Below are 12,365 nucleotides of genomic sequence, written 5' to 3'. Positions count from 1 at the left end.
AGTAAGCCACATCCACCAATCCCCCCTTATAAACTATACTAGTTACATCCTTGCAAAAAAATTCTAGTAGATTTTTCAAGCATGATTTCCCTTTTGTAAACACATCATGACTCTGTCTGATCCTGTTTTCCAAGTGCTCTGCTACTAAATCTTTTATAATGGACTCTAGATTTTCTGTGCACCATTTTCAGTTCTTAACTCTAGAAAGAGAATCTTTACACAAGTAACAGATCTCCAGCAATCTTATGAAGCTGGAAATGAGATCAGTCTTTTGAGTATCTTTCATTCTAATTTTAATTTTTATGAATGGTATTTTAGCAAATAACTATCATTTTGACTTAAATAACTGAGCATTAGTCATAATAAACTAACTGTTTGACTTTCTTAAGCACAAATCTGTGCTCTTGGTTATTCTCACAGTAAATATAATAGGAGGTGATACAGGAACTTATACAAATTCATTCATTCCTGAATCACTCCAAGGTCATGCCTGATGTGTTTTGACGTAACCAATACACAGGAGAGAAAATTAGGAAGCAAGTGATAGAATGATAAAGAACAAAAAAAAAAGAGCCCGACTTCACTTATAGCTGGGGACCTGAAGTCAGGGTGATTTCCAAATGAAGAATGGTCTAACAGTAATTATGCAATTCCACGTTACCACAAGCTCGAGGGACCAAAGATAGTTGCTCAGAAAATATAAACAAAAGATTCAGAAATTCAAAACTGACATTAGGAAACCAGCATTTCATGCAGTTTTGGTCCCAGGTCTGGAAAGCATTTCTGCATAGTACAAGACCTAGATGTAATGGAGCCAGAACCAGTTCAATTTTACATCAATAATGCCTTACCCAATGGTCACATCTATGCAAAAAGCACCTGCTCCCAATTCTGGTGTGATCTGGATCTGTTTAAAAGATGCTAGACAAGTGGAAACATGTGACTCCACAAAAAATCCCACGTCACAAACTCAACATTGAAATGGCTGTGAAACGCTTAAAAATCCAACAGCAGCTTGAGGGTTTTGCCCTAAATCTTTTACGTCAGTGTCTGCCACTATTAGCTAAATTGGCTAAATCTGGACTTTGACTCTCCTCCTCATTTAATCCCTTAATCCTTAGCTTCATCCATTCAGCCACTGAAATTCACTACACAGATTGGCTAGCACGATATCACAGTATCACTATGGTGCAGAAGGAGGCCATTCAGTCCATCAAGTCTGCACCAGCTCATCAAATGACTGTTATAAACTTAGTGTCATTGAACTGCCTCTTCCCCTTACACCTGCACGTTAGGTGATTATTTAAATAAACAACGTCCTCTTGAATGCCTCCGTAGACCCTGCTTCCACCATAATTCCACACAGTGCATTCCATACCCTATCTACTCATTGTGTGAAAAAGCTTTTCTCACATTTCATTGTATCTTCTGCCAAGTACTTTACACCTGCACCCTCCTGTTCTTGATTTATAGAGTCACAGAGCATGGAAACAGAATCTTCAATCCAACTTGTCCTTGCTGACCAGACATCCCAACCTGACCTAGTCCCATTTGTCAATATTTGGCTGATATTGCTCTAAATCCTTCCTATTCATGCACCCATCCAGATGCCATTTAAATGTTGCAATTTTACCCACCTCCATCACTTTCTCTGGCAGCTTGTTCCATAGACACATCACCCTCAGTGTGACAAAGTGATTCCTCCCCCTTGGTCCAGGAACTCCCTACCTATGTCCGTGACACCACCCACGCCCTCCACCTCCTCCAGAACTTCCAATTCCCCGGTCCCCAACACCTCATCTTTACCATGGACGTCCAGTCCCTCTACACCTGCATTCCCCATGCAGATGGCCTTAAGGCCCTCCGCTTCTTCCTGTCCCGCAGGCCCGACCAGTCCCCCTCCACTGATACCCTCATCCGCTTAGCCGAACTCGTCCTCACACTCAACAACTTCTCTTTCAATTCCTCCCACTTCCTACAGACAAAGGGGATAGCCATGGGTACCCGCATGGGCCCAAGCTACGCCTGCCTCTTTGTAGGTTACGTGGAACAATCCCTCTTCCGTACCTACACCGGCCCTAAACCCCACCTCTTCCTCCGTTACATTGATGACTGTATCGGCGCCTCCTCGTGCTCCCACGAGGAGCTCGAACAGTTCATACACTTCACTAACACCTTCCACCCCAACCTTAAGTTTACCTGGACCATCTCTAACACCTCTCTCCCCTTCCTGGACCTCTCTGTCTCCATATCGGGCAACCACCTAGAAACCGATATTCATTTCAAGCCCACCGACTCCCACAGCTACCTAGAATACTCCTCCTCCCACCCACCTTCCTGCAAAAATGCTATCCCCTATTCCCAATTCCTTCGCCTCCGCCGCATCTGCTCCCAGGATGAGGCATTCCACTCCCGTACATCTCAGTTGTCCTCGTTTTTCAAGGACTGTAACTTCCCCTCCTCAGTGGTCGAGAACGCCCTCAACCGTGTCTCCCACATCTCCCGCACCTCATCCCTCACACCCCGTCCACGCAATAAAAACCAAAAAAGAATCCCCCTCGTCCTCACGTACCACCCCACCAACCTCCGGATCCAACGCATCATCCTCCGACACTTCCGCCATCTGCAATCCGACCCCACCACCAAAGACATCTTTCCCTCCCCACCCTTATCTGCTTTCCGGAGGGACAACTCTCTCCGTGACTCCCTTGTCTGCTCCACACTCCCCTCCAGCTCCACCACACCCGGCACTTTTCCCTGCAACCGCAGGAAGTGCTACACCTGCCCCCATACCTCCTCCCTCACCCCCATCCCAGGCCCCAAGAAGACTTTCCACATCAAGCAGATGTTCACCTGCACATCTGCCAATGTGGTATACTGCATCCGCTGTACCCGGTGTGGCTTCCTCTACATCGGGGAAACCAAGCGGAGACTCGGGGACCGCTTTGCAGAACACCTACGCTCGGTTCGCAATAAACAACTGCACCTCCCAGTCGCGAACCATTTCAACTCCCCCTCCCATTCCTCAGACGACATGTCCATCCTGGGCCTCCTGCAGTGCCACAACGATGCCACCCGAAGGTTGCAGGAACAGCAACTCATATTCCGCTTGGGAACCCTGCAGCCCAATGGTATCAATGTGGATTTCACAAGTTTCAAAATCTCCCCTCCCCCCACCGCATCCCAAAACCAGTCCAGCTCGTCCCTGCCTCCCTAACCTGTTCTTCCTCCCACCTATCCCCTCCTCCCACCTCAAGCCGCACCTCCATCTCCTACCGATCAACCTCATCCCGCCCCCTTGACCTGTCCGTCCTCCCTGGACTGACCTATCCCCTTCCTAACTCCCTACCTACACTCACCTTTACTGGCTCCATCCCCGCCTCTTCGACCTGTTTGTTTCCTCTCCACTTATCCTCTCCTCTATCCCTCTTCTATCCGCCTCCCACTCTCTCCCTATTTATTTCAAAACCCCCTTCCCCTCCCCCTTTTCTGATGAAGGGTCTAGGCCCGAAACGTCAGCCTCTCTGCTCCTATGATGCTGCTTGGCCTGCTGTGTTCATCCAGCCCTGCACCTTGTTGTCACGGATTCTCCAGCATCTGCAGTTCCTACTATCTCTGATTCAAAGTTATTCCTTAGGTCCTTTTTAAATTTTTCCCCTCTTGCCTTAAACCTATGCCCTCTAGTTTTGGACTCCCTTACCCTAGGAAAAAAAGACCTTAGACAACAAGGTGCAGGGCTGGATGAACACAGCAGGCCAAGCAGCATCATAGGAGCAGAGAGGCTGACGTTTCGGGCCTAGACCCTTCATCAGAAAAGGGGGAGGGGAAGGGGGTTTTGAAATAAATAGGGAGAGAGTGGGAGGCGGATAGAAGAGGGATAGAGGAGAGGATAAGTGGAGAGGAAACAAACAGGTCGAAGAGGCGGGGATGGAGCCAGTAAAGGTGAGTGTAGGTAGGGAGTTAGGAAGGGGATAGGTCAGTCCAGGGAGGACGGACAGGTCAAGGGGGCGGGATGAGGTTGGTCGGTAGGAGATGGAGGTGCGGCTTGAGTTGGGAGGAGGGGATAGGTGGGAGGAAGAACAGGTTAGGGAGGCAGGGATGAGCTGGACTGGTTTTGGGATGCGGTAGGGGGAGGGGAGATGTTGAAACTTGTGAAATCCACATTGTCTATTCACCCTATCCATGTACCTCATGATTTTACAAATCTCTAAAGTCACCCCTCAGCCTCCGACACTCCAGGTAAAATAACTCTATTCAGCCTATCTCTATAACTCAAACCCTCTAGTCCCTGCAACATCCTTGTAAATCTTTTCTGCACCCTCTCAAATTTAACAAATTCCTTCCTATAGAAGGGTGACCAGAATTGTTTTTAATATTCCAAAAGTGGCCCCAATGTCCTGTATAACCGCAACATGACTCCATACTATTTTATACTCAATGTTCTGACCAATGAAGTCAAACATGTCAAACACCTTCTTCACCGCCCTGTCTACTTGCGACTCCACTTTGAAGGAACTGTGCACCTGCACCCCTATGAATCTTTGTTTGGCAACATTCCGCAGGGCTCTTCCATTAACTGTATAAGTCCTGCTATGGTTTGCCTTACCAAAATGCAACACCTCACATTTATCTAAAGTAAACTCCATCTGTCACTCCTTGGCCCATTGGCCCATCTGATCAAGATCCTGTTTTACTCGGAGATAACCTTCTTGACTGTCCACTACACCACCTAGTTTGGTGTCATCTGCAAACTTATTAACCATTCCTCCTATATTCACATCCAAATCATTTGTGTAAATGACAAAAAGCAGTAGACCCAACACCGATCCTTGCGGCACACTGCTGGTCACAGGCCTCCAGTCCAAAATGCAACCCTCTGCCACTACCCTGTTTCCTAACTTCAAGCCAATTTTGTATTTTATGAGTAGGAGCAGTTTCTCCTATTTATTCTACCCAGCTGCACCCTGCCATGATGTTGAAATCTTCTACTAGATCTCCTCTTAACCATATTCTCTCCAAGGGAACACTGCTAATTTCTCCAATCTATCATTGTAGATTTAAGTTTCTCATCCGTGAAACTATTCTTGAAATGTGTTCACATCCTTCCTACAGTGTGACATGTAGAACTGTACACAAGACTCCAGCTGGGATCTAACAGGCGTTTTATGAGTTCTTTGCTCTTGTACTCTATCAACTATTAATAAAATTCAAGATACGGTGTACTTTATTATGCTCTTTCCAGTTGTTCTTCCAATCATGTGTACACGTGCATCAAGATTTCTCTGATTCTGCACCCACCTTAGAATTGATCCCCTCATTTTATATTGTCTATGCACATTCTTCCTATCAAAGTACATCACCTCACATTTCTGTGTTGAACTTCAACTACCACCTATTCACCGACTTGTCAACGTCCTTTTGAATTTGGATCAAAATGTTTATGAAAAGGTTTTAAGAACAAGTGCAGTAAAAAAAATTTCCAATGGTTGTAAATCCAGTTTAAGACATTAGATCAGGATTATCCTAAAAAAAAAAGGAGAAACCCAAAGAATGTGGAAGATGGTAGTGCAGCGGTAATGTCAGTGGACTTGTAATCCATACTAATGCTTTGAGGACATGGGTTCAAATCACATTGATGGAATTTACATTCATTTAATAAATCTGGAATACAAAACCAGTCTTTAGTACGGTGACCATGAAATCATCATCGATTGTCATAAAACCATCAGAAACCACATATTCACAGGGCTGAAATAAACTCTAATGCACTCCAGCAAAATAACAGTGAGGTAGTTAGGTAGATGTACATAATGAATTTTTTTTCCAGTAAGCTTATTTATGTCAAGAGCACTGTACTGAGAATTAAAGAATGATCTTTAGTCCTATGCTGAAAATGAAACCTGTTATAATTCCATGCACAATATTTGCCCATTGAGATTAGAGTGTTTGCTAATGCCTTGCAATGTGATACAGTAGCATGCAGCTTTCATAAGTACCAAGTCTCTGCATTGGGAGGTCATTTTATAATCCTGCAACTGTGACAGAAAGTGTTGTTTAGAATGTTGGTGCCCCAAAGCTTCAATACATTGTTATAAAGGAATTACTTGAGCTGTAAACACAAGAACTGGTTTTTCACCAGAGGAGGTTTTGTGTGCTGGGGATATCTTTTTTCCTCCTTGGGTTACTTCCCATCCTGAAGATTTAGATTTCTTAACATTGTGCACTTCTACAGGAACTCCCAGCCTTCCAGTAGGGATGTAGTGTTGGTGTTTGAACAGCTTGGCAGTGAGGACGTGCTACGCCATTCAGTGAGACAGTCGCAGGTGCGATTCTGCATTTCCATCCACATTGGTCTGACAGTGGCACTAGCTACACAGTGATGCACACTCAAGCATCAATTAAACAATAGTCAATTTGGCACAGAGCTGAGAGTTAAAAGCCCAAATGTTCACAACCAAAATATTATTTAATTATGGAAATTAAACAGCTTTGGTTCTTCTTCAAAGATTACACATCATATTCTTAAAGCTGGGCTTGAGTCATGGATTGCAAGAATTAATGAATTAAATTATGTTTGGTTTTAGTTTTGTTAATTGTCTAGTAAAAACTACAAATTTGATTACTGAAAACTTTAGTTAGCAGTCACATACTAAAGATGTTTGTGCTGAATCAAAGGGGAGGCAAGGGCCTAATGGTATTATTGCTGGACTGTTAATCCAGATACCAGGATAATATTCTGGGGAACCAGGTTCAAATCCTGCCACGACAGATGTTGGAATTTGAATTCAATGAAAATCTGGAATTAAGAATCTAGTGATGTGCATGAATCCACTGGCGATTGTCAGGAAAAACCATCTGGTTCACTACTGCCCTTTAGGGAAGGAAACTGCCATCCTTACCGGTCTGGCTCCAGACTCCCAGCAATGTGGTTGACTCTGAACTGCCCTCAACACAATTAGGGATGGGCAATAAATGCTGCCTGACCAGCGACGCCCTCATCCCATTAACGAATAAATAAAAAAAAGATAAAACTTGATGTTTCTCACCATGCTCAGTACCAAAGAAATGTCATTGAAGTAGTTTTAATTTAAATATTACTTTTCCTTAAAATGTTTATTTCCTTGTTTGTTCATTGATTTAAAATTTGTGCCAGCTAACTCACTAGTAAGCAAAACAAACCAAATATTTAGAGCTTTGCGATGGTGTACTGACGGACAACGTAAGGTGGCTGCAGCACAGGAGAGCATAATGTGATCAAGCGTCCTGATCAAATATCACAACAACAATTCACATGATCAAAAACCACATTTCCATGAATCTCCAACCTCAATTAGCAACCCAGTTCAGTCACGGGAAGGTGAATTTTGGAGAAGTTTAAGATTACAGAAGCTGAGAGACCAGCTGAGCAAGAAATCAGTCGACAAAGGCGTGGCCAATATTTACATTTTATGAAACTTATGAATATTTTTGTAGAAGCATGCGATGAGGTTATGGGTAAGGGTGATAGATAGTAAAACACCACCTTCATTCCTATTCAAATCAGAAAAACTGGCATGGATGTACAAGATCTCAGTTTCTAAATAATATCTACCGTTCCCTCCCTGAAATATTGACAATTGTGCAACTGAAGATAATTAAATAAAAAAAATTCTCAAAAAGGTACACAAAAGGGCACTCGCAGCTCCTCCGTGCATGTGAAAATTACATAAGTATAAAAGTTCATAACACACGTTAAAAACATCAGAATCCTTTCTGCTGTAGCACAGGAACCTTCCATAGTTAGTATCTGGTCGGTCCCTGGACTGTTGTGAAAACCCGGAAACCGCGTTGTCAAGTCTGGAAGGCCGTAACTTATTAACAGCGAATGCATTCACTCACCGGCGGCACGAACTGTGCTAGTGCGGAAAGCGAGAGAGCAGCCAGCAGCAAGTAACAATATCCCGTCTGCATCTTCCCCTTCTCTCTGATCCCGGCCCCAGGAGCTTCTGACAGCCTCTGAGGGCGGAAACAGGAAGGAAAGGGATGTAGACTAGGACAAAAAGCGGCAGCGCTCTCTATGTTATCTAATTCAAATTCGTCCCAAACTTCGGATGAGCTGTTGTTATCATTTAGAAAACTGAGTGTCAACACATTGGGACAGACCGCAACCCAAATTGATTAAGCCCAATAAATTAAGCTCTGATATGTGTTGATACCTGTTTTGCTCATTAACTGAACTCTTAATATTGATTATAACAAGGTGTAGAGTTGGATGAACACAGCAGGAAGGCTGACGTTTCGGGCCTAGACCCTTCTTCAGAAATTTCTGAAGAAGGGTCTAGGCCCGAAACCTTCCTGCTCCTCTTATGCTGCTTGGCCTGCTGTGTTCATCCAGCTCTACACCTTGTTATCTCAGATTCTGCAGCATGTGCAGTTCCTACTATCTCTTAATATTGATTGTCAGCATTTAATCTCTTTCCTCCATTCCCCATTGAGGGGCTGGCACTAGTGTAAAAACCTTTGGTTGATGGACTCTTGTGGTAGAGTCCTTACCTGTTAGCCTGAAAGTCTAGGTTTAAGTCTTTCCTACCAATTTAGTATACAGTATTCAATGCAGACTCTACAATGGGGATACCAAACGAAAATTAGGTGATCACTTTGTGGAACACCACTGTTCATCACATGAGCTTCTGATTGCAAAGCACCACAGAACTTAGCAGCAGGAGCAGGCCATTGGGCTCTTTCAACCTGTTCCACCATACAGTCATATCATGCCTGATCTGGTTGTGTTGTGAGTGCACTTTCCTGTCTGACACACATAGCCCTTGACTTTCTTGGCTGACAAAAAAATCTAACTCAGCCAAAAAATAAATTCAATGACCCAGCCAATACTTTAGTAGGAAGATAATTCCATGGACTAACAAACTCTGAGAGAAAAGAACTTCTCACCATTAGTCATTAAAGAAAAAATCCCTTATTCTAAACTGTGTCCCTATTTCAAGCCTCTCCCACAAGAACAAGCATCTTCCTAGCATTTACTTACCAAGTTCCCTTAGAATCTAATTAAGTTTAAATAAGATTGGATCACATTCAAAACATTAATTGATAGAGGCCAGCTTATTCAACCTTTCTTCATGAGATAAGGACATCATCCTAGGAATGAACTGAATGAATCTTAAGCTGAATTTCTATTGAAATTATATCTTTTTTTCAAATAAGGAGACTAAACTGTATATTGCCTGTCATTTTATTTCTCTGCCTCTTACTTTTACCTTGATCTTTGACCTCCTCTACTAGTCCAATGAAGCTCAAGGAATCTCATCTTGCAATTAGCCATATTACAGGCTTCTCACTCCATTATTTCAGTTCCCATTTCTTTGGAATGCAACTGATGGATACTGCATTTTCCATTTACACTTTCTCTAAACTCACGTTCACTTCTCCAATTATCCCCACTCCTTTTGCCTTGTACTGTTATACTTCCTTCTAATCTTCCCTACTTGCTCTCCCCTCACAGGCTTTTTTTTTGTATTCCTTACTCCCCTTGTTCCTTTCCTTTCCTCAGTACTTGTTGCATCTCAGATTTTTCACAGTTCTGATGAAAAAGTCATTAATCTGAAATCTTCCCAGTTGCTGAGAAAGTGAGCCATGGTATGAAAGTTGCAAAAATTGGGTGAGATGTCCAATGAGGACCTTTTCGACATTGAGACTAAGAAGTCCCATTTTCCAACCAAGTATTGGATGGCTGGTGAGATTCTTATTACTGAGTGGTGAGAGGCCTATGAACATGGATTATCACTCACTGTCACCTTTATTAATATGTAGTTTCCTTTTCTCCCACCCACTGGATAGAAACTAGAAGCTAAGAATTCCTGTTGAGAAAATCAGAGCTGAGACCTGGTGACAGATCCTGCAGACATCCATCATGGACACCAGGCACCAAAATCTCAGGACCTACTCCACCGGCAATGGTTGCACGCACCCTGTGTTCATGGTCATTAGTATCCAACATATGCCAGCCTCACTGCATCAACTTGGCATATCTCTGATCTACTTACAATAGTTCCTACACTTCAATGCTGCAATATAGTTTGCACCAGCTTGTCTCATTGAAATGCTTGGAGGGCACCCAATTCACGGATTGGACAGGCAGCATCTCAGGGCTCCTTGCAGACTCTCTCAGCATTCACTCACTCACTTTGTGCTGGCTTCAATGCTGACAGCAACCCTGTCTTGCTTGACTTTGTTACTCAGCTGGAGCTTGGAGGATCATACTACTTCTGTCTTGCCTTCAGTATTACTACTATTTAGTGCAGACACAAAGTCAAGCAGCTTGTCATGGTTGTCAGCAATCAAGTGGCAATCAGGTTGCTGTATAGCAATGTGCTATATCAATCTCATACCTACACTGCATGTGCATCAACTGAGTGGCCATGTCTCAAAGTAGTCCTTAGTCAACGGAAACACACTTCAGTCAGGGCCTCCCAGCACAATAAGGGTGGCCTCCAATAACAGTTCAGGGGCTTGGGTACAGTCTGTCAACAGGTCAGTGTAGTCAGTGACAGGAAGTCTGTATCTCTATGGTCTGGGGAGTGTCCTTGTTAAGTCACCTTTCTTTCCCTCGCACTATATCTCAATAGTGACATGTTTTGTAGCTGGGGTGGAGGTAGCCTGCCCTGCAGTAGTGTCTGTTGCCATTGGAGTTTTTGTTGACCCAAGGAACACTTGAGGCTGGAGGGCTCAGACATGCTCAGTCCTGGTTGCAGTCTTCTCAGCTTCATATCCCACAGGGCTGAGGGAGGCAGATGGCATTGAAATGGAAGGCCTGGCCACGACTGGCACCTTATTGCTATCTTAAAAGGCTGGAAATACAAATAGACTGTAGGAGGAATTCTTAAGATCTGAATTTACTGCAACCTCCGGATCCAACGCATCATCCGCCAACACTTCCGCCATCTGCAATCCGACCTCACCACCAAAGACATTTTTCCTTCCCCACCCTTATCTGCTTTCCGGAGGGACCACTCTCTCCGTGACTCCCTTGTCCGCTCCACACTCCCCTCCAGCCCCACCACACCTGGCACTTTTCCCTGCAACCGCAGGAAGTGCTACACCTGCCCCTACACCTCCCTCCTCACCCCCATCCCAGGCCCCAAGAAGACCTTCCACATCAAGCAGATGTTCACCTGCACATCTGCTAATGTGGTACACTGTATCTGCTGTTCCCATTATGGCCTCCTCTACATCGGGGAAACCAAGCGGAGGCTTGGGGACCGCTTTGCGGAATACCTACGCTCGGTTCGCACTAAACAACTGCACCTCCCAGTCATGAACCATTTCAACTCCCCCTCCCATTCCTTAGATGACATGTCCATCCCGGGCCTCCTGCAGTGCCACAACAATGCCACCCGAAGGTTGCAGGAACAGCACTTCATATTTCACTTGGGAACCCTGCAGCCCAATGGACTTCACAAGCTTCAAAATCTCCCCTCCCCCAACCGCATCCCAAAACCAGCCCAGCTTGTCCCAGTCTCCCTAACCTGTCCTTCCTCCCACCTATCCCCTCCTCCCACCTCAAGCCCTACCCCTATCTCCTACCTACTAGCCTCATCCTGCCCCCTTGACCTGTCCATCCTCCCTGGACTGACCTATCCCCTCCCTAACTCTCCACCTACACTCACCTTTACTGGCTCCATCCCCGCCTCTTTGACCTGTCTGTCTCCTCTCCACCTATCTTCTCCTTTATCCATCTTCTATCCGCCTCCCCCTCTCTCCCTATTTATTTCAGAACCCCCTTCCCCTCCCCCATTTCTGAAGAAGGGTCCAGGCCCGAAACGTCAGCTTTCCTGCTCCTCTGATGCTGCTTGGCCTACTGTGTTCATCCAGCTCTACACCTTGTTATCTCAGATTCTCCAGCATCTGCAGTTCCTACTATCTCTGACACCAAATGAACTGCTGTTGAAGGACCATAAACTTAGTGAAATGGGCTGTTAAGGCTGCCCAGTTCAGTTTCTGGTTAATTGGAACCCCTAGATGTTAAAGTGATGATTTCGTCTGTCCATATTCCAGGTCACTGGTGTTATTGGCCTGGATCATCACCCTGTATAGTCCATTCAAAATATTCATCAATCTTTGTGCAAAGCTGTTCTAGTTTATCTCGCTGTTCAACTTAGCTCATCAGTGTCAATCCATTTCCACCCATTTCTAATGCTAAAGATTTGAACTCAAACTTTAATATGTTAAAAATTTACTTTAGTATCGTAAAATTGATTGGATAGGGTTCATTTGGTGACTGGTTTAATTCATTTTATAGTAAGTGTTCTATTGTCAGTGAACAAATATATTAGGAATGCAACAATGTGTGCTATTCTATATTAAATAAATGA

At 44.4% G+C, this 12,365-nt stretch overlaps 1 protein-coding gene across 1 annotated transcript in view; it reads right to left on the bottom strand.

Moving 5' to 3' along the window:
• The window catches only part of asah1b (N-acylsphingosine amidohydrolase (acid ceramidase) 1b), a 31,992-nt gene extending 21,079 nt beyond the window's left edge, over positions 1–10,913 (bottom strand). The window contains exons 1-2 of the mRNA XM_020529489.2: positions 10,891–10,913; positions 7,879–8,116 (exon numbers count right to left, since the gene is read on the bottom strand). Of these exons, the coding sequence (XP_020385078.2) occupies positions 7,879–8,116; positions 10,891–10,913 (261 nt within the window). The remainder of the gene's footprint in view (positions 1–7,878; positions 8,117–10,890) is intronic.
• Positions 10,914–12,365: the final 1,452 nt, after the last annotated feature.

Source organism: Rhincodon typus, chromosome 1 (assembly GCF_021869965.1).
Source record: "Rhincodon typus isolate 14 chromosome 1, sRhiTyp1.1, whole genome shotgun sequence".
NCBI lineage: Eukaryota > Metazoa > Chordata > Chondrichthyes > Orectolobiformes > Rhincodontidae > Rhincodon > Rhincodon typus.
The sequence above is the reverse complement of the archived record's forward strand: the minus strand, read 5'-3'. Positions and strand labels throughout refer to the sequence as shown.